The sequence below is a fragment of the Wyeomyia smithii genome, chromosome 2 (assembly GCF_029784165.1).
Source record: "Wyeomyia smithii strain HCP4-BCI-WySm-NY-G18 chromosome 2, ASM2978416v1, whole genome shotgun sequence".
NCBI classification, from domain to species: Eukaryota; Metazoa; Arthropoda; class Insecta; order Diptera; family Culicidae; genus Wyeomyia; species Wyeomyia smithii.
In genome coordinates, this window is record NC_073695.1 from 163,993,301 (window position 1) to 164,016,199 (window position 22,899).

General features: G+C 40.1%; 2 protein-coding genes across 3 annotated transcripts in view; both read right to left on the reverse strand.

Annotated features, from left to right (window-relative positions):
• LOC129722821 (IDLSRF-like peptide) overlaps nt 1-22,899 on the reverse strand; it is a 56,907-nt gene that overhangs the window by 15,402 nt on the left and 18,606 nt on the right. The gene's annotated exons all lie outside the window — the stretch shown is intronic.
• On the reverse strand, nt 505-11,460 carry LOC129722820 (uncharacterized). Of its 2 annotated transcripts, none has more exons than XM_055676606.1 (2): nt 8,015-11,460; nt 505-7,868 (listed from the first exon to the last, which is right to left on the reverse strand). In XM_055676606.1, the coding sequence occupies exon 2, from the start codon at nt 4,109-4,111 to the stop codon at nt 2,741-2,743; it is 1,371 nt and encodes a 456-aa protein (XP_055532581.1). In that variant the 5' UTR covers nt 4,112-7,868; nt 8,015-11,460; the 3' UTR covers nt 505-2,740. The 2 variants fall into 2 exon arrangements, with proteins under 2 accessions (XP_055532581.1, XP_055532580.1); XM_055676605.1 differs by having other exon boundaries at nt 505-7,698; nt 7,764-11,460.

Sequence of the window (22,899 nt, forward strand, 5' to 3'; positions counted from 1 at the left end):
TAAATGATCCGGGATTCCACGAGTTTCTTCTATCATGGATGTATCGGAAAACACAGTAGAATCAGAAGTATTTGATAAGTCGACACGATTTGGAATATTCGAAGAAGGGTTAATATTTTGGGACATGTGATTGAAACACAATGTCATAAAACGGGTTTGAGAATGAAGTTCGATTAACCTTTCAAAATTTTCAATCACGGGACGGTTCAAGACCCTTCACATTTGATTAGAATACGAGAAGACAGGCTCCAGAAGCGGTTTTTCAATGGTAGTACTCCAGCTAAGATCTCCAAACTCATCGTATGGGTCGATTGCATGCAACCCAAGGCGATACGCAAACAACGATATTGTATTCGCTCCAGTTTGATCAAATGTGTGTTTGCTGCGGAGCGGAAGCAGAAACACCCGTACTCAATAACAGACAGTATCGTTGTTTGGTAAAGCCTTATAAGGTCTCCTGGGTGGGCACCCCACCATTGTCCGGTTATTGTACGAAGAAAATTCACTCTTTGTTGACATTTTTTCATCAGATACCTCACGTGACAACCCCAGGTGCCTTTAGGGTCGAACCAGACACCAAGATATTTGTGTACCAAAACCTGAGAAATCGTTTTACCCATTAATTGTGTTTGAAGCTGAGCAGGTTCATGCTTCCTAGAAAAAACTACTATCTCAGTCTTCTCCGGAGAGAATTCGATACCTAGCTGTAAAGCCCAAGCAGACAAATTGTCCAAGGTATCTTGCAATGGTCCTTGCAAATCGGCAGCTTTGGCTCCTGTAACAGAGATTACACGGTCGTCTGCAAGTTGTCTTATCGTGCATGAGTTTGCCAGACATTCGTCGATGTCATTTACATAAAAGTTGTAAAGAAGGGGGCTTAAACATGAGCCCTGGGGAAGACCCATGTAGCTAATGCGAAAAGTTGCCAAATCGCCGTGCGTAAAATGCATGTGCTTTTCGGACAACAAATTGTGCCAAAAATTGTTCAAAATTCGAGAAAATCCTTGTCGGTGAAGTTTACCCGAAAGAATGTCAATAGAAACGGAAACAAAAGCCCCCTTAATGTCCAAGAACGCAGACGCCATTTGTTCTTTGCGAGCATACGCCAGCTGAATATCTGTTGAAAGCAACGCAAGACAATCATTCGTCCCTTTGGCACGGCGGAAGCCAAATTGAGTATCTGATAGTAGACCATTTGATTCGACCCAATGGTCTAAACGACGGAGTATCATTTTTTCCATCAATTTCCGGATACAGGATAGCATTGCAATCGGCCTATAAGAGTTGTGATCAGAAGCTGGTTTCCCTGGTTTTTGGATGGCGATCACCTTCACTTGCCTCCAATCCTGCGGTACAATATTTTGCTCCAGGAACTTATTGAACAAGTTCAACAAGCGCCTCTTGGCATTGCCGGGTAGATTCTTCAACAAGTTGAATTTGATGCGTTATTGTTACAGGACAGAGGGCAACTGAAAATTCTGCCATCGTTAAAGGTGATTCAATCGCGTCGTGGCCCGGAGACGCATCGCGAACAATGTTTTGCTCAGGAACAGAGTCCGGACATACTTTCCTGGCAAAATCAAATATCCACCTACTTGAAGACTCCTCGCTTTCGTTGACCGTTACGCGATTCCGCATTCTTCGGGCTGTGTTCCAAAGAGTGCTCATTGATGTCTCCCTCGACGTCTCGTTTACGAACCGACGCCAATATCCGCGTTTCTTTGCCTCAAGCTTTTAAACTTGGTATCAAGCTCCGAATAACGTTTAAAGTCGTCGGCATCGTCTGTATCCCGGAAGGTCAGATACGCGTCGGATCTTTGCGTGTAGACATCGGAGCACTCTTGGTCCCACCACGGAGTGGAAGGCCGTTCTTTGATCGTTACGCCGGGATATTTCTTCGTTTGGGCTTGCAACGCGGCGTCGAGAATCAAGCCCGCGAGGAGGTTGTATTCTTAAAGTGGTGGATGATGTTGAATCGACTCGACCGCTTTTGAAATCATTTCCTCGTATAACTTCCAATCGACATTCCGTGTGAGGTCATACGGAATGTCAATTGGTCGCATGCGAGTTGACCCGTTATTAATTGAAATAAGAATAGGCAAATGGTCGCTACCGTGAGGATCAAGGATTACCTTCCATGTGCAATAGCGACGTCGAACATAAGGATAGATCCAAAGCGCTTGGGCGCGCTGGAGGTTTCGGGATACGTGTCATTTCACCGTTGTTTAAAATAGTCTTGTCGAAGTCATCGCAAAGGTTATAGATTAAAGAGGAGCGGTTATCATTGTATGGGGAACCCCAAGCCACGCCATGAGAGTTGAAGTCTCCCAAAATCAAACGTGGCGAGGGAAGAAGTTCTATTAAATCAAACAGCAGCCGTTGCCCAACCTGTGCTCTGGGAGGAATATATATTGAGGCAATACAAAGCTCTTTACCTTGTATTGTCATTTGACATGCGACAACTTCGATGCCTGGAATCGAGGGGAGGTTAATACGATAGAAAGAATAGCACTTTTTAATCCCTAAAAGTACTCCTCCATATGGGGTGTCTCGATCAAGGCGAATAATATTAAAATCATGGAAGTTGAGATCAATATTTGAAGTAAGCCAAGTTTCTCAAAGGGAAAATGCATCGCATTTGTTTTTATTTATCAAAACTTTAAACGAATCAATTTTTGGTAAAATACTTCTACAATTCCACTGTAAGACAGAGATAGAATCCTTCATATACGCAGTTGAATTAGGCATCGAAGGATACAACCGCTGCAAGGAGGGGCCATTGGGCAGTCAACTGCTTCAAAAATGATCTAACTGTTGGGGGGAATGCTGTAAGAAAAATTTTAATTGGATCGGGTACATTGAAATTTTCAAAAATCCAGTCCACAATGTCAGTAAATTTCACTAATCCAGAGTTTGTTTCATCAACTGGATGTGCAAAAGGAACAACTGGGGTTTTAGATGTTCCTGGCAGTGCTGGGAACTCCTTCTGGGACTTTAAATTTGCAAGCCCAGGAGGAGTTTGCTTCGGTTTTTCCGCAGCACTGTTTGGTTTGTTCGTACTTTTCATTACACTTTGGGAAATCTTAGGACCTTTACGGGGAAGTTTAGGAGAAGAAACATTTTTCCTCTTCCTAGACTCCCCAGGATTGGCATAAGATGTTCCCGCTGATGAATCGTCAGAATCGGTTTCATCAGAGGGCAACAGATCAAAGGGGTTCGATGTTATGGTAGAAGTGGTCACGGTCTTCTTCAGCATCTCAGCGTAAGAACGCTTTGAACGCTCCTTAAGTGACCGCTTGATTTTATCTCTGCGCTGCATGTACACCGGGCATGTGGAGAGCTCATGCTGGTTTTCCCCACAGTGAATACATTTTTCAGCATTAACACTGCAAGAATCTTCCGCATGAGTCTCCCCACACTTGCTACATCGTGCCTTATTGCAGCAGTAGGCGGCTGTGTGGCCTAACTGCTTGCAATTGGTGCAATTCATAACACGGGGTACATACAATCGCACAGGCAGACGAACCCGGTCGATCGAGACGTGGCTAGGGAGTGCAGATCCGGCAAACGTAACGCGAAACGAGTCTGACGGAGTGTAAACTTTTTTACCGCCGACGAGAGACATGGACCGCAATTGCTTACAATCCAAAATCTTCGCCTGTGTTTCGGTATTTTTGAAGCAACCGGTTGCGCTTTTTAGGATACACTCGACAGACAGACTCGAATCGGTTATGACACCGTCGATCTCCACGTCTCGTGCGGGTATGTAGACGCGATACTCGCGTGTGAAGAGCTCAGAGCAAGCGATAGCATTGGCCTGTGCCAGATCACTGACCACGACACGGAGCTTGTTAGGTCGGACCTTTGAAATTTCGGTCACGGCCTTGTACCCCTTCGTCAGGTCTTTAGCAATTTGCAGTATGTTTAAACGCTTTGAATTCACTCCTGCCTTTGGACGAAAATAAACAGTATAGCTGCCCTGTTGAGATCCGTCCGGGTAAAGCCTGGGGCGAGGGGGGACTGGAGAATGAACAGGGGAGGGGGTAACAGAAGGGTCAGGGTCAGGGGGGTTCGGGGATGGTGGCACGGGAGGCGAGGGATCTATATCCATTGCGCTAAATGTAGCGCACTAGCGCACTAGCGCCGACAAGAACACGTACCTCTTTACTTCTTCCTTCCAGCAGTGGTTGTCCGATCGTTCGAAGCTGCACCCAAAGCAGCCAGTAGCTCCAGTACAGCAGCACCAATACAGCCACCAGCAGTGAGCCGGGTGTGAGATCACTCAGCACAGCGACACGGACTCGACTGTCAACTGATGGGCTTGGATTAAAAAGATCTATTCACGGTGCACAGATCAAAACTGCAGCTGGTATTTTGCACCAATACAGCCAAAGTTGTGAGCCGGGTACAGAACGTATCGACACAACTCACAATCTAGTTGGCCTTTAGCGCGAATAATACACTCTTTTGTTTGGCTATTCGTACACAGGGACCGGATTGTAATAGAACGACCACTTTGCACGTCCGTTTCTGTCGAGTGTTCGACGCGGAATGTCCATGCATCTTGCTACAAGTGTAATCAAAATATTTCTGACATTTGCTGTTTGTTGTTGAAACGGTCGCATAGGGAAACCACGGGCAAGACGGATGCAGGTTTATCCAACGATATACTTAATATTCAATATTAATATTCAATGACTAGATTATCGCAGGGTTACCCCCGTCCGACACCAAAACTTCACATCCCGAAATTTCATGTACCGGAGTTCTGCAAACGATCACATGAAGGCCTTGTGAAATAATCAGAACAAACGACCGAAGCTTTTCACAAGGACTTCGATAATATCTGACCAATTCATGAAATGCAAGAAAACCATTTGAACTACAAACCTAAAATATGTGCTGCTGTTTCAGCATACAACAGTAGTCACATTTTAAAGTTCATTTTTAGCTGTCTCAGATATTTTAGCTTCTATCATTGTATGGTTGAGCTATTACTAATAAATGCTTTTAAATATAATGAAGGATAAAACGATTCTAGTTGTGTAAATAATATTTTTACCGACAAGCTACAAACCTGAAAAGGACTAACTATTCGTTGCATTATAAATAACCATTTTGAAATGTAATAATACAAATACACGCCTACTTTGATGATGAAAAATTTTCAAACCGTTTTATTACCAAGACAACTACTACGCACACCAAATAACGGTTACGCGTATTGGAAGACTTGGTTTTCAATTTTGAGCCGAAAAAGATGAAGAATAAACATAATTAAACGAAGTGTTCTTGCACGCAAAAGTTGGAGTGTGCGTAACCAGATCATTTAAGAGCGAAATTAGCGCATTTACTGATTAAAACTGGAACCAGTACAACGCATGCGCGTTGGGCATAACGCATTTGATGCTCTAGCGTATTTTGAAAGTATTGCGCAGCTCCAAAACACTACACTTATAAAGCATCAGCCGATGTTCAGAAGGTTGGCATCGTTAAAACAGTGCAACCAGCAATCAATACTGTTAAGTTGGGTACTGACTCCATTGAAGAAATTATTGTCTGATCGATTCACTTTCATGAATCAGGTCATTTGAAAACATCATTCAATCATTAACAATAAACAAAAACATTAGATTAGTCCAAAACATTCTGCATTTATTTATGATTCTGGTTTCATTCACATGCATTCGGTTCTGCGTTACTGGCACCAGCGTCAATTACTTCCGCGGCAACAAGGCTCGCTATTGGCTGTTTCGGTTGCTGACGATTTTTAGGGATGCACGAGCCGTTGATACGCACCGGCTCGCGAAAGTATAGAACGGTTTTTTGAGCGCCTCGAAACTGATCGTTCGCCCGAAGCCGAAGTTTACCGAGACATTACGATTTTTGTGTATATGATACATATCGTCAGTTGAATTCAATACTGGCACAACTCAAAATTCAGTTTCGAGAAAAACGCGTTTGAAAATTTGCGTCAAAAATTTCTTTTTTCATTTTCGTGAAAAATTCCAATTTTGAGACTTCCCCTTTTTATTAAACTTGTTTCGGTCTATCATGTGCATGTAATAAGCAAGTTATAAGAATTGTAACCTCATTTTTCTGTCTTTCTAGGGATATTTTAGATTTGTGCAATAAAGGCACATCTACTTATATTTCTGGAAATATTGTGAATGTTGAAACGGGTTTTTGTGAGATGAAACTTTATAGTATTTGACATAGTTTGCCATCAATAACTCAAAACTGCAAAATTTTGAGTTGTGCCAGTATTGAATTCAACTGACGATATTCTGATTTTGATCTTTGTCAATGTATAGTGATGTCCGATTTTCTCAACTAATGGATTAATTGTTAATCGACTATTTTGTTTGTGTCCGCTAATCGGACTCGATTAGCTGATGCAAGATATTCGATTAATCGAGATAATCGATTACCTGATTGCCGAACCCTACGTTCAAAAATAAAATGTTAGGGCTGACCAACAGTCAGTTACCAATAAACTTGATCTCTAGATTTTACTAACAAATCTGGCAGAAAGCTCTAGAAATATTCCGTGGCCTACCTCTTGATTTTAATGTACGAAGTTGGTTCATGAAACAAGCCTATGATCGGATCTCTAATGCAAATTCTGTGTAAAATAGTGTTACACCTGAACTTTGCTTTTTTGCAGCAAACAGTATTGTACAATTTTACAACATATTGAAACTTTCTTTAAAAGACTTTTGGCTATTCGGTTTGAAATCACATTGTTTAATACATTTATTAATTCAATTAGCCTAATTCTTTATAAATCTTCGAGAAAGTATTTTTCCGATTCAATTAGTTCTTCAGTTTTGCAATTGGTCGGCATGCGACAACAAAACATTGTTTCGAGTAATCGGCGATCAAAGTTTAATCATCCCGTAAGCTTCCTGCAAGTTGCTGCAGAGAAATTTTGTTATAATACCATTATAAACTGTTCAAATGATTTCGTTTTTCCATAAAAGATAGATTATCAGTTTTAACATTCACTAGTGTTAAAAACTCAATTTTCAAAAAAATGGCGCTTGGTTCGGTCTGGTCGCACGCCGACCAATTGTGCATTCGTTTGCAAGTGATTTTGCTGTACAAAAAACTTTACACTAGATTTAAGTGATCGAATCCTATATCCTAAACATTAGGCAAACGAATCAATAAATAGTAACCACTATATAAATTTACTTATTACCGTTTGGAAAGCGAGAAAAGAAACATTTATTTCAAAAATGCTAAACATTCGAATGACAATGAATGGCTCTAGACACCCTGTGACGTGAGTAGGTGCCATCAGTGGAACCATGCATCCTCTCCTATCGACTGTTAGATTAGGAACATTTGGGAGCCGATTTCGCAGCTTTGTAATAGTTTGACCGGCTTTGCTGAAGACTTCTGAAGGAACGGATGTTCCTAGAACTGGCATGTATTTCATCGGTATTTTATAAAGCGTTGGAATCTGTCCTTGAATTCGGTTCCATACTGGGTCAGAATACCTTGGTGCCAAATCGCCATGCAAATACTGCCGTAAACCCCCGGGTAATCCAACCATATGGTTGATGTTTTTGTATCTTGATGCTTCTCTAGCAAGAGTACCGTGGGCAGCCCACAGGTCAGTACTTGGTTCGATGTTGACTGGTTCAGGTTGCTCCTCTCTACACTGCCTAGTGATTTTTTGCATCGTATTAACTAAAATTGTATTAAATGTGACATATGTTTATACAAAGAAAAGCAACATTTTTCGTCATACTCACCAATCCAAAAAGTCGTTTTAGATGTGTTCAGTGTTCAGCTCTCAAAATCTGCCAGAGATAATTGGCATACTTTGTTGGCCTGACTTGCTTCCTGTTGTTGTACCTCTGCGTGATAACAAAAGCGAAAATATTTCATTTCTTCATTTTCGCATGCAAAAACAAACAAAATATCAGCAACACCGTCAACGCGAATTCGTTCGGTTCTTGCATGCGAAAAAGAGGGAAGGAAATATTTTAGCTCTGGCACTCACACATATTTTAACAATCGCTTATGTGAATTCGCGTTAGTGCGAACAGCCCTTAAAATCTTTTTCAACTTCGTAATCGCGACGCCAAGAGTTTTGTTTGTGAACACGCAAAAAAGAAGTTTAGTTTTCGTTCGTGCGCGCATTTTTATAATTTTGAATGAAATATTAACGTCGCAGCACTAAATCGAATCGCGACTTCTGTTGCGCGCGACTTTTCGCTGTGACTTTAGATATCCTTAAGTGGGAAGTCACTGAAACAAGTCGACATATATTCTCTATTAAATTTGTCCAATGAATTTACCGTACCAAAAGATCTCTTAATTATAATTAATTCCATTAGAAATCCATTTCTAACAAAAGTGTGATACAATAATTTTAACGAATCGCACAATGAAATAATAATTATCGGATTTTCACATCCATTTTATTTGATATTCATTTACGTCTAACATGTGTGGTAGAAAGTTGAATTTACAGGCAATATTGCGGAATACATTTCATAAAGTAGGTATATAAAACCGTCATGTATCGAAACCAACATATAAATCTTATTGATAAATCCAATAAAAAACACACGTCGTCGTGACTTTGGACTTTGTGTCAGTTAACTGTGAAGTTTTGTTCTGACGTTTGGATTTGGTTTCGAGTCATCCAGATTCAAAATGGCTACACCACGAAAAGACGGCGTCTTATTGGGTGATTGGAAGGATATTTCCTGATCTCCAATAGGTAAATTATTTTTTATACTTCATTTGAGTTTAAAATTACCTAGATATTCACAACTATAGATCACACCGAAAAAATTGGCACTTTTCAAATCGTATCATCGAGCAAACAACGAACAGAGCATTGGAACTCGGATCAAGTGGCCAACGTTGAACCGGTAATTTCCTTTTTAATCATCATTTGTCAGGAAGTCGGTAGTGAAATCTCTCGAAAGTTGTGACCGCCACCGACCGACGTAGTTCATTTTTGCTTTAATTTATAGGATTGCTTTATTCCGATAAGAGATAAGATTATTTTTATAATAAATTCTTGTATTTTTCATAAACGAACACTTCGATTTGTTTTCATGTACATATGATATGAAAGAAACATTGTATGTCAAGATATAAATTATGGCATTTCCAATTAGTCCAATCGATTATATGTTCTTTAGTTTTTAAACGATTTGCTTATCTATTTTAAAAGCTTGGTAATAATGTGAGTCTATCAGACGATCCCATAAAGAATGCATGACACATTTTCGATCACATTGTTTTGATTGGATGTTCTAATAGTGCAAATTTATAACACTCCCATATAATCTGAACATGTGAGATTATTTTAGTGTAGTACGCTGTATAGCACATCAGATGCGCAATACAGCGCACTATTTGCGACGTAAGGTATAATGTGCGGCATGAGAGTAAAATCAATTGTCGCCAGTTGACAACTACAATTTTCAACTAAATGGATAATATAAAATAAGTGAGAACAGAGGTTTAGAAATCTCTTGTGTTTTCGTTACCGTTGGCATAACCAATTTTCCCATTTTTGGACAAAGTTGAACTATAATCGAACAATAATCGGGGTCAACTACTCGATTATTCAATATTTGAAAAGTCGGTTAATCGATTGAAAATTAATCGAATATTTTTGCAAACATTCGATTAACTCGATTAATCGAGAAGTAATCGGACATCACTATCAATGTATTCCTTGTACAACTTTTGCGTTATGCGTATCACGCGTTGGTTGTGCGAAGTCAGAGCAAATTCTGTGCGAATTGAAAGGACACATTGGATGATTAAAGCTTGAACTTTCGCGTGTGGTCTCATTTTAAGCTGGAATGACGTACAAAGTATGTTTTTACACGAAAATTTCCGTAATTTTAAGCAGAAAAAAAAGTTGTGTTCAGATTTTGGATTCCTTGTTCCTAGATTTTTTGAAAAATCAGAATGTATAATTTTGTTGAATATGAGATGGAAAATCGAAGAAAAAACATATTTTCATCGATGAAATATTTTCCGGTGTTCATATTTTGAAACTAGAGGGCTAAAACTATGAACCTACGGTGAAACATTTTAGGTACATTCACTTTGTATAAAAACCTTCTTTAAACATAGCGTGTGGCATCATTAAATTTTTTTTCTACTGTGTGGACTCATCACTGCGACCAGAGACATTTGATCTATTTATCTATTGATTTGATCTATTGTGATATTCTATTATCAACTAGCATTAAATTGGTTAAACAACAATAGTTTCGTATATAAATTAGCAGTCTTGTCCACTTACTCATCTTTGTGCATTTTTCAATACATAAACTGCTTCACATCAGTTTGTTAGTAGGCATTGTGATGAGCAAATAAAAAAGCACAACGTTCTTGAGTGGTGCCTTTGCGCGTACACGCAAAAGTTCAAGCTTTAATCATCCAATGTGTCCTTTCAATTCGCACAGAATTTGCTCTGACTTCGCACAACCAATGCGTGATACGCATAACACAAAAGTTGTACAAGGAATACATTGACAGAGATCAAAATCAGAATATGTATCATATACACAATAATCGTAATGTCTCGGTAAACTTCGGCTTCGGGCGAACGATCAGTTTCGAGGCGCTCAAAAAACCGTTCTTTACTTTTGCGAGCCGGTGCGTATCAACGGCTGTTTGATGGTTTTCATTGCCATAGGTAAGCAGCATATTAAATTTGTTCCGCTGCTGGGCCAAGATATTACGGACTGGCATATTGGGTTGTTTCCATCGGGCCTTGAGAGTATCGTGCGGGTCTGATTGCTGTTTCCGGATCCGGGGTCTTAACGTGTTCTTGTCGTTTGGTTGGATGTAGGCGGAAGGGGATAGGACTAAACTGGGGCGTGGATGGATTTCAGGAAAACGTATATGAGGGACATGTAGGATAGGTCACGGCTCGCCAAGACATCACGAACAGGAACAGCCGGCTGCCTACCTTCGGCCTGCAGGGAAGCTATTAATCTAGACCTGGCGTCACGGTGTACAGGACATGACCAAACAACGTGCTCTATGTCGTGATAACCTTCACCACAGGCACAGATACCACTCTCCCCGAGCCCAACACGACGGAGAAGCGCTTCAAATCTATAGTGATTGGACATAAGCCGGGACATCACGCAAATGAAATCCCGACCTACATCCAACCCCTTGAACCACGGGTTCGTCGGTACCTTGGGGATTATGGAATGTAACCACCTTCCCAGTTCCCCCTTGGTCCAAGAATTTTGCCAACTGATGATCGTATTCTGACGTACAAATGCGAAAAATTCATTAAAGGTAATTGGTCTTTCATAAATATCACCGTTTGTTGCGCCCACCTTAGCCAAAGAGTCCGCTTTCTCATTACCCGGTATCGAGCAGTGAGAAGGGACCCACGCTAAGGTAATCTGAGTAGATTTTTCGGATAAAGCACTCAGATGTTCCCGTATTTTCCCCAGGAAATACGGAGAGTGCTTAACATCTTTCATCGATCGGAGAGCCTCAATGGAGCTGAGACTGTCCGTAAAGATGAAATAATGGTCCGTGGGCATTTTTTCGATAATCCCTAGGGTGTACTGAATTGCAGCTAATTCTGCGACGTAAACAGAAGCAGGATTATCGAGCTTATGGGAGACGGTTAAATTGTTATTGAAAATACCGAAGCCAGTGGACCCATCAAGAAGTGATCCGTCAGTGTAGTACATATTGTCGCAGTTGATGTTTCGATATTTATTGGAAAAAAATTTAGGGATCTGCTGCACGCGTAAATGATCCGGGATTCCACGAGTTTCTTCTATCATGGATGTATCGAAAAACACAGTAGAATCAGAAGTATTTGATAAGTCGACACGATTTGGAATATTCGAAGAAGGGTTAATATTTTGGGACATGTGATTGAAATACAATGTCATTAAACGGGTTTGAGAATTAAGTTCGATTAACCTTTCAAAATTTTCAATCACGAGACGGTTCAAGACCTCACATTTGATTAGAATACGAGAAGACAGGCTCCAGAAGCGGTTTTTCAATGGTAGTACTCCAGCTAAGATCTCCAAACTCATCGTATGGGTCGATTGCATGCAACCCAAGGCGATACGCAAACAACGATATTGTATTCGCTCCAGTTTAATCAAATGTGTGTTTGCTGCGGAGCGGAAGCAGAAACACCCGTACTCAATAACAGACAGTATCGTTGTTTGGTAAAGCCTTATAAGGTCTCCTGGGTGGGCTCCCCACCGTTGTCCGGTTATTGTACGAAGAAAATTCACTCTTTGTTGACATTTTTTCATCAGATACCTCACGTGACAACCCCAGGTGCCTTTAGAGTCGAACCAGACACCAAGATATTTGTGTACCAAAACCAGAGAAATCGTTTTACCCATTAATTGTATTTGAAGCTGAGCAGGTTCATGCTTCCTATAAAAAACTACTATCTAAGTCTTCTCCGGAGAGAATTCGATACCTAGCTGTAAAGCCCAAGCAGTCCAAGGTATCTTGCAATGGTCCTTGCAAATCGGCAGCTTTGGCTCCTGTAACAGAGATTACACTGTCGTCTGCAAGTTGTCTTATCGTGCATGAATTTGCCAGACATTCGTCGATGTCATTTACATAAAAGTTGTAAAGAAGGGGGCTTAAACATGAGCCCTGGGGAAGACCCATGTAGCTAATGCGAATAGTTGCCAAATCGCCGTGCGTAAAATGCATGTGCTTTTCGGACAACAAATTGTGCAAAAAATTGTTCAAAATTCGAGAAAATCCTTGTCGGTGAAGTTTACCCGAAAGAATGTCAATAGAAGCGGAATCAAAAGCCCCCTTAATGTCCAAGAACGCAGACGCCATTTGTTCTTTGCGAGCATACGCCAGCTGAATATCTGTAGAAAGCAACGCAAGACAATCATTCGTCCCTTTGGCACGGCGGAAGCCAAATTGATTATCTGATAGTAGACCATTTGATTTGATTTTCCCAATGGTCTAAACGACGGAGTATCATTTTTTCCATCAATTTCCGGATACAGGATAGCATTGCAATCGGCCTATAAGAGTTGTGATCAGAAGCTGGTTTCCCTGGTTTTGGGATGGCGATCACCTTCACTTGCCTCCAATCCTGCGGTACAATGTTTTGCTCCAGGAACTTATTGAACAAGTTCAACAAGCGCCTCTTGGCATTGCCGGGTAGATTCTTCAACAAGTTGAATTTGATTCTATCTAACCCAGGCGCGTTATTGTTACAGGACAGGAGGGCAACTGAAAATTCTGCCATCGTAAAAGGTGATTCTATCGCGTCGTGGCCCGGAGACGCATCGCGAACAATGTTTTGCTCAGGAACAGAGTCCGGACATACTTTCCTGGCAAAATCAAATATCCACCGACTTGAAGACTCCTCGCTTTCGTTGACCGTTACGCGATTCCGCATTCTTCGGGCTGTGTTCCAAAGAGTGCTCATCGATGTCTCCCTCGACGTCTTGTTCACGAACCGACGCCAATATCCGCGTTCCTTGCTTTAGCCAAACTTTTAAGCTTGGTATCAAGTTCCGAATACCGTAAATAGCCGCCAGGTATACCTCCCTTCTGGAAGGCTAAAAACGCGTCGGATCTTTGCGTTTAGACATCGGAGCACTCTTGGTCCCACCACGGAGTGGAAGGCCGTTCTTCGATCGTTACGCCGGGATATTTCTTCGTTTGGGCTTGCAACGTGGCGTCGAGAATCAAGCCCGCGAGGAGGTTATATTCTTCAAGTGGTGGATGATGTTGAATCGACTCGACCGCTTTTGAAATCATTTCCTCGTATAACTTCCAATCGACATTCCGTGTGAGGTCATACGGAATGTCAATTGGTCGCATGCGAGTTGACCCGTTATTAATTGAAATAAGAATAGGCAAATGGTCGCTACCGTGAGGATCGAGGATTACCTTCCATGTGCAATCCAACCGTAGCGACGTCGAACATAAGGATAGATCCAAAGCGCTTGGGCGCGCTGGAGGTTTCGGGATACGTGTCATTTCACCGTTGTTTAAAATAGTCATGTCGAAGTCATCGCAAAGGTTATAGATTAAAGAGGAGCGGTTATCATTGTAAGGGGAACCCCAAGCCACACCATGAGAGTTGAAGTCTCCCAAAATCAAACGTGGCGAGGGAAGAAGTTCTATTAAATCAAACAGCAGCCGTTGCCCAACCTGTGCTCTGGGAGGAATATATATTGAGGCAATACAAAGCTCTTTACCTTGTATTGTCATTTGACATGCGACAACTTCGATGCCTGGAATCGAGGGGAGGTTAATACGATAGAAAGAATAGCACTTTTTAATCCCTAAAAGTACTCCTCCATATGGGGTGTCTCGATCAAGGCGAATAATATTAAAATCATGGAAGTTGAGATCAATATTTGAAGTAAGCCAAGTTTCACGAAGGGAAAATGCATTTGTTTTTATTTATCAAAACTTTAAACGAATCAATTTTTGGTAAAATACTTCTACAATTCCACTGTAAGACAGAGATAGAATCCTTCATATACGCAGTTGAATTAGGCATCGAAGAATACAATCGCTGCAAGGAGGGGCCATTGGGCAGTCAACTGCTTCAAAAATGATCTAACTGTTGGGAGGAATGCTGTAAGAAAAATTTTAATTGGATCGGGTATATTGAAATTTTCAAAAATCCAGTCCACAATGTCAGAAAATTTCACTAATCCAGAGTTTGTTTCATCAACTGGATGTGCAAAAGGAACAACTGGGGTTTTAGATGTTCCTGGCAGTGCTGGGAACTCCTTCTGGGACTTTAAATTTGCAAGCCCAGGAGGAGTTTGCTTCGGTTTTTTCCGCAGCACTGTTTGGTTTGTTCGTACTTTTCATTACACTTTGGGAAATCTTAGGACCTTTACGGGGAAGTTTAGGAGAAGAAACATTTTTCCTCTTCCTAGACTCCCCAGGATTGGCATAAGATGTTCCCGCTGATGAATCGTCAGAATCGGTTTCATCAGAGGACAACAGATCAAAGGGGTTCGATGTTATGGTAGAAGTGGTCACGATCTTCTTCAGCATCTCAGCATAAGAACGCTTTGAACGCTCCTTAAGTGACCGCTTGATTTTATCTCTGCGCTGCATGTACACCGGGCATGTGGAGAGCTCATGCTGGTTTTCCCCACAGTGAATACATTTTTCAGCATTAACACTGCAAGAATCTTCCGCATAAGTCTCCCCACACTTGCTACATCGTGCCTTATTGCAGCAGTAGGCGGCTGTGTGGCCTAACTGCTTGCAATTGGTGCAATTCATAACACGGGGTACATACAATCGCACAGGCAGACGAACCCGGTCGATCGAGACGTGGCTAGGGAGTGCAGATCCGGCAAACGTAACGCGAAACGAGTCTGACGGAGTGTAAACTTTTTTACCGCCGACGAGAGACATGGACCGCAATAGCTTACAATCCAAAATCTTCGCCTGTGTTTCGGTATTTTTGAAGCAACCGGTTGCGCTTTTTAGGATACACTCGACAGACAGACTCGAATCGGTTATGACACCGTCGATCTCCACGTCTCGTGCGGGTATGTAAACGCTATACTCGCGTGTGAAGAGCTCAGAGCAAGCGATAGCATTGGCCTGTGCTAGATCACTGACCACGACACGGAGCTTGTTAGGTCGGACCTTGGAAATTTCGGTCACGGCCTTGTACCCCTTCGTCAGGTCTTTAGAAATTTGCAGTATGTTTAATCGCTTTGAATTCACTCCTGCCTTTGGACGAAAATAAACAGTATAGCTGCCCTGTTGAGATCCGTCCGGGTAAAGCCTGGGGCGAGGGGGGACTGGAGAATGAACAGGGGAGGGGGTAACAGAAGGGTCAGGGTCAGGGGGGTTCGGGGATGGTGGCACGGGAGGCGAGGGATCTATATCCATCGCGCTAAATGTAGCGCACTAGCGCACTAGCGCCGACAAGAACACGTACCTCTTTACATTTTCCTTCCAGCAGTGGTTGTCCGATCGTTCGAAGCTGCACCCAAAGCAGCCAGCAGCACCAGTACAGCAGCACCAATACAGCCACCAGCAGTGAGCTGGGTGTGAGATCACTCAGCACAGCGACACGACTCGACTGTCAACTGATGGCCTTGAACTCGAAAGATCTATTCACTGTGCACAGATCAAAACTGCAGCTGGTATTTTGCACCAATACAGCCAAAGTTGCGAGCCGGGTACAGAACGTAGCGACACAACTCACAATCTAGTTGGCCTTTAGCGCGAATAATACACTCTTTTGTTTGGCTATTCGTACACACGGACCGGATTGTAATAGAACGACCACTTTGCACGTCCGTTTCAGTCGAGTGTTCGACGCGGAATGATGTTTATGTTTATTGTTAATGATTGAATGATGTTTTCAAATGACCTGATTCATGAAAGTGAATCGATCAGATAATAATTTCTTCAATGGAGTCAGTACCCAACTTATCAGTATTGATTGCTGGTTGCACTGTTTTAACGATGCCAACCTTCTGAACATCGGCTGATGCTTTATAAGTGTAGTGGTTTGCAGCTGCGCAATACATTCAAAATACGCTAGAGCATGAAATGCGTTATGCCCAACGCACATGCGTTGTACTGGTTCCAATTTTATTCAGTAAATGCGCTAATTTCGCTCATAAATGATCTGGTTACGCACACTCCAACTTTTGCGTGTAGAGAGTATGGAATCACTACACATATGAGTAGATCATCATAGACCTGAATAGATTTATCATAGACCTGCATCGTGATAATAAAAAAACTCAGTGAGCATAACACCAAATATCTTAAAATAACAATATAGTTCACTCCCGAATTTCCCATATATTCCCGTGAAGACAGACAGGGAACACCCCCTCTTGTGGTGAAAAAGGTAACTAAACTCATTGCACAGTGGTACAGTAAGGCAATTTAGGCGGACATAGGCTTTTCGTTGCGATTTTGGTTTGCGGTTTAAAGCCATAGTTTTTGTAAAAAGTTGTTTCTTATACATAGTCCTCTATTTATGTGCGAATGAAAATTAGGGTGGTCCTAAAATCAACGAAATAAAACATTCTTTGGCAAACTTGTAGACCAACTAATTCTAAGTAACTTTGTAAAAAAACTTTTTTGTAGACATGAAATTTGGTTTCCAAAAACAGTCTTTTCGCTCTATTTTTTCAATTCAAATTTAAAAACAAAGTTTTCTTCGGTAACTTTAATCAAAAATACGCCAATTTTGACGAAAAAACATTGTCGATATATTATACAGATGAAGAGTTTTCACTATTTCTATTTTAAAAATAAGCCCTTTTGATATATTGATGTCTCCGTTTAGGGCAAACATAAATAATATTTTTTGGTATCATTTGATAGAACAAATATTGTATAAATATTGTAAAGAAATACCGAAAGTTGCTTAAAATTAGTTGATCTACAACTGTGCCGATGAATGTATACATTTATTTATGCAAATAAAAAGTTAGTTTTTTCATTTAGTCGATTTCAGGACCACCTTAATTTTCATTTGCACATAAAAAATAGACTAAATATAAGAAACAAGTTCTTAAAAAAAAAATTTACTCTAAAACCACAAAATCGCATCGAAAAACTCATGTCCGTCTACATTGCCTTACTGTATCACTGTGCATTGTTGTTGAATTTCTGTGAGCGTGTGACATTCTCACACACGAAACTGAATTTACTCAATTTTAGATTTAGTTGACTCAATTTCATACTCTCACAGAAAAAAATATGTTGCAGATTTCGTGCGTATATTGTTTGTATGTAAAACTAACGCCATTCCGGGAGTTGAATATTGATAATATAATAGATGTAGCTTATCGAGGCACGAAGAAGAAATATTCAAATAATCAGGCCACGACGTGTAACGGGTAAACTAATCCCAAGTTGCTATATACGTGGTTCCCTGTGTAACTTCACTAGCTCAGATCCATCACGGGAAGCAACTACGAAATGTGCGGCCGTCAAGCTCAAGCTCAATAATCAGGCCACGATGTGTACAATTAAATGAATATTTCAATTACCTCGTGAAAAAGATAAAAGGAGAAACCGCACAATGGTTGTCAATAGTCGTATATGGTTGTTGTGCAACTTTTAGCTTAGATAACACTTGAATGTTCTATCAATTTAACAATTTAAGTATGGATACATATCATGTTGTAATTGGTTTAAAAGCTTTATTATATTATATATAAAAGATATTCAACAAAACAAACATAATTAGTGATAACAACTGTTATGCAAAAACTATTATTTAATGTTTAGTTTTCTTCGTTTTGAAAGTATTTTTTGTTTTTTTTTATCCGAATTTTTTGCTCTCGAGTTCTAATCTTCATATTCATCACTTGCAGCTTTGCTTTAACCAGCATATTTATGTATTTACTAGCTGACCCGGCAAACTTCGTCCCGCCTATTTTTGTGTTTAATTCAATAATTTTCAACATTCCAAATTCCTTGATTTCTTGCGATTTGTTTATATCGTTTGAAATTATTGATTTTATCGGAATGACAACATCCTCGACTTTTGCCTTTAGTACATCACCTCTATTCCGAAAACACTCTTGTTAGGTGGTATTCAGTTATTTTCGTTGTTTTCCAGAAACTGAAAGTGGTCATCTTCGAATTCATTATGGTGTCCAGGGTCAATGCTTGGCTTCTATACATTATTTCGATTACGGAAATATTCATATGCAGTAGTATTCGGCTGTTTCCCAGAAGTTGCCATCTTACAATTCAAAATGGTGTCTGAGGTCAGTTTTTAGCTCCATGCATCATTCTGGTTAAAGAAACACTCATATTGGGTGGTATTTGGTCCCTTTAGGTTATTTTTTTTGGAGACAATTTCTGGCCCCTGAGCGTCATTCTGGTTTAAGAAACACCAATGATAGGTGTTATTTAGTCATTTTCGGCTGTTCTACAGAAACCGGAAGTCACCATCTTAGAATTCAAAATGTTGTCTTTGGTCGATTCTAGCTCCTGTGTATCATTCTGGTATCGAAACATCTCATATTGGATGGAAACCGGCCGGTTGAAGAAATACCCATATTGGGTGTTATTTGGTTATTTTCAGCAGTTTCCCATTTACCGGAAGTCGTCATTTTACAATTCATAATGTTATCTGAGGTCGATTCGTAACTTCAGTGCATCATAACAATCCCGGAAATACCTATAATGAGTGTTATTTGGTCTCTTGCCACTGTTGTTTAGGAACCGGAAGTCGCCATATTGGATTTCAAAATGGCATTTGGAGACAATTTCTGGCCTCTGAGCATCATTCTGGTTAAAGAAACACCCATATTTGGTTGTTTTTGGGTCATTTTCGGCAGTTTTCCAGTCACCAAAAGTCGCCATTTTACCACTCAAAATGTTGTCTGAGGTCGATTTGTGGTTTCAGTGCATCATCACGATTTCGGAAATACCCATATTGGATGGTATTTGGTCATATCTCGCTGTTTCTCAGAAACCGGAAGTCGCCATCTTGGATTTCAAAATGGTATTCAGAGACAATTTCTGGCCTCTGAGCGTCATTCTAGTTAAAGAAACATCCATATTGGTGGTATTTGGTCATTTTCCTCTTTTTTCCAATCACTGGAAGTCGCCATCTTACAATTCAAAATTTGGTCTGATTTTTCAAAAACCGGAAGTCGCCATCTTGGATTTCAAACTGGCATTTCGAGACAATTTCTGGCCTCTGAGCGTCATTCTAGTTAAAAAAAAAACCATATTAGGTGGTATTTGGTCATTTTCGGCAGTTTCCCAGTCACCGGAAGTCGCCATTTTACAACTCAAAATATTGTCGGAGGTCGACAAACGTACAAACCGTGGAACACCACTCATAGATTGCCTTATGCATAGGCGAACTTTATTATTATAAAATATTCGGCCGAGTCCACTTCACAATAAAATATGATTTTTTTTCAGTGTACCCATTAGGGTAATATTATTGTCAAAAGTTGCTCTATTTCGCATGTCGTGTAGAACAAAATCAGAAGTGGCGCACCTAGCGGTCGAAAAGGTGACTAACGCTTCTGTCATTTTCAATTTGTCTTCATAATTTCACGTAAGTGAACTATATTGGTATTTAATATATTTGATAACACAGTGAGCATAGCGCAGAGCCTTACGTAGACGCTACAGAACAGGGGTAGCATTGCGCAGCTCGATTCGAACGATTTTTGCTATTTTCGAGTAGGTCACATACTGCCAGTTATGCTTCAAGCTTAAAAATAGCTGTCATTGTCACTTGTCCTGCGGCTCATCTAATCCGCAAAGTCGAAAAAATACGAAAAACGAAACATAACGCCCCCCAGCGATAATTTAGTTTTGTTTGAGTTGCTCGAAACGATATGCGCAATGTCACCCCAGGTTTTTAAGGGAACAGCCATAAAAGTTTTCAACCAGCTAAAATTTTCATCATAGCGCCCTTATCAATGAGCAATACATGTGCGCTATCTATATTTTATCAGTTGTAATCGAGGAAGTCTCTCTGCGAGAGCTTTATGCGCTTGCTCTTCACAATACAAAAAATATCACCAACTTGGCAAAAAATTATGAAAAGCAGAACTGACCATGTTTTTGCTCAGCTAAGCAAGCAAACTTCAAATCAAATCTGCAATGTAACCTTTCAAAATACATGTATTGCATAAGAGTTGTCGACTAGTGACAGTGTAATAAGGTTTCAGGAATTGCCGCATATCAGTCGATGTAAACATGGTGGTAACAAAGAATGATTGATTCAAGGTACGGTGCGGCATCGAAGTTACACTTATTATATATGTGACATTTTCTTCTCTCATGTAACCTAGTAAATATCACAGTAACTGCAATGAGAGCACTGTGCGATTTACATTCAATTTCCTTTTTGAAAACCGGTGTTACAAGTGCGGCTTGGGCAGCCTCCCCTTAATTTTTTTCAGAAATATATTTAATTACACTCGAAAGAACTTCATTCACACTGATGATGTTGATGCCTGATGTTGTGCCTGTAGTGTTTTTTTTTTTGTGCAAAAAAAAACATTTAACAGTTACAACGAAGTTAAAGTTCAAAAAGATATATTTTTGTTTTTGCTTCACAAGTTTGTTTCATTTACCAACAATTACATTCACCGTATTACGTAAACACCTAATATAAGTATATTATTTTATTTGTAAAGTTAAAAATAAAAATTATCTAACAATGTTGAAATGTAAAAAAGACTCTGAATAGATCTTATTAAATGGACAAAGAAATCAAAAAACTCTTCTATAAATTAGTATTTTTAGGAACTTACTCGTTTGATATTATGTCGGTCACGATTATTTAGTAGGGTATATATAGGTCGATTTGTTTCAATTGCAATTGTTCACAGATTTTTTTGTGATTAACAGTATTTCTTATAGTCGTAAGACAGCTAGACAATCAAAGTTTTCGTTTCCATCATTGAAATTGTCGATATTGATCAAAATGCAGGAGTTTAAGGCCTGTTTTCTTCGACTGATTAAAATAGGTGCTACTGCTTAAGCCGTTTCCTACCCTAAATATCGAACATAAAAAATACATAAAAATAATTTATAACAGATGCAAAAATTTTCAATTCTTGTTGAATAACTAACGGTTTTTATGGTAATCATATTCATATACCTTGGTTTTAGTTTGCACTTATTTTGGAAAAAGTAAGTATGCAGAGATGCTTAATTAGGTGATGTCTTCACACCCAAAAAGTTTCAACCAATTCGGAGAGGGTGCTTCCAATCCTTGAGACGCTTTGGAATGAAATCCGTCAGATAAACTTTCAATCATCATCAGTAGCAGCATTGCAATTTTGATTGCACGCGAATAGAAGTCGTGCCCGCTGCAATGATAGATGACGAGAAACTAGCGGCGCTCTGCTCCACATATACTCTACGGTACTGTTGCTTTTACCAGCATGTTTTCTCTCAAGACATCAGTTTCTATTACGCTCTAACAGCGGGTTCAGAAATTGTTCAAGAAAAGGGGTTGTTTTAAGCTTTTCGAAAAACCTGTACCTTCGAGACATCAAATTAGTCTAGGTTCATGGAAGCAAGCAAACATAGTAACCTATTGGGACGGGGAGACTCTGTCAATTTTTTTTGATATTGATACAGAGAATATCGCAGGGAATGGTTGGTGTCTATTCATGTCGTCAGTGCTAGGAATACTCGTATGTGATTGGTTTATTGTTCGCGTAAATTTGTCCTTGACACTTTTTATCGATTTTTACCGCTTTGTAATGAAAAACAAAAAAAAAGATAACTAGCGTATTACAAAATTGCTCAACATTTTATCTATCCAACAACATATTGGTTATTGTTATCCATCCTGTGGTTATGCTTCTATTATCGTTTGAAATCTGACGCAACATTTGCCAATTTCATTTCCAATTTTACAGAATGCATACCAACAAACAAAGACGAAGTCCCACGTCAAAAACTCAATGATTATCTGTATCGAAAAGTTACCATAATTTCAAGCGCATACATACATCAGTAACAACTTTCTCGTGGATTGCCTTATTTATGTTTACATTGCACATGGTCTCACGCACACCAACGCAAGGCTTTAGATCGTAGATCGAGATCGCTTTTCTATTCCACCCGAAAGTTGGCACTAACCCCGTGGAATAGAGAAATTCGCTATAAGTTCGTTACACAGGAACGTTTGGGAAGGAAACCATGTTGCTCCTCCGCGATGACGTTCTGGCAATGAGAATATATTGGTCTCATGACCACTAACTCAAACAATTTCGATGTAGCACACAATGCTGACATTCCTCTGTAGTTATCTATGTTGCATCGATCGCCTTTCTTATTAACTGGAAACCTAAACACAATCTTCCTAAGGCTATCCAGTTTTTTGCGCACCATAATGGCTAGTGCTATAATGCGTGTTCGCAA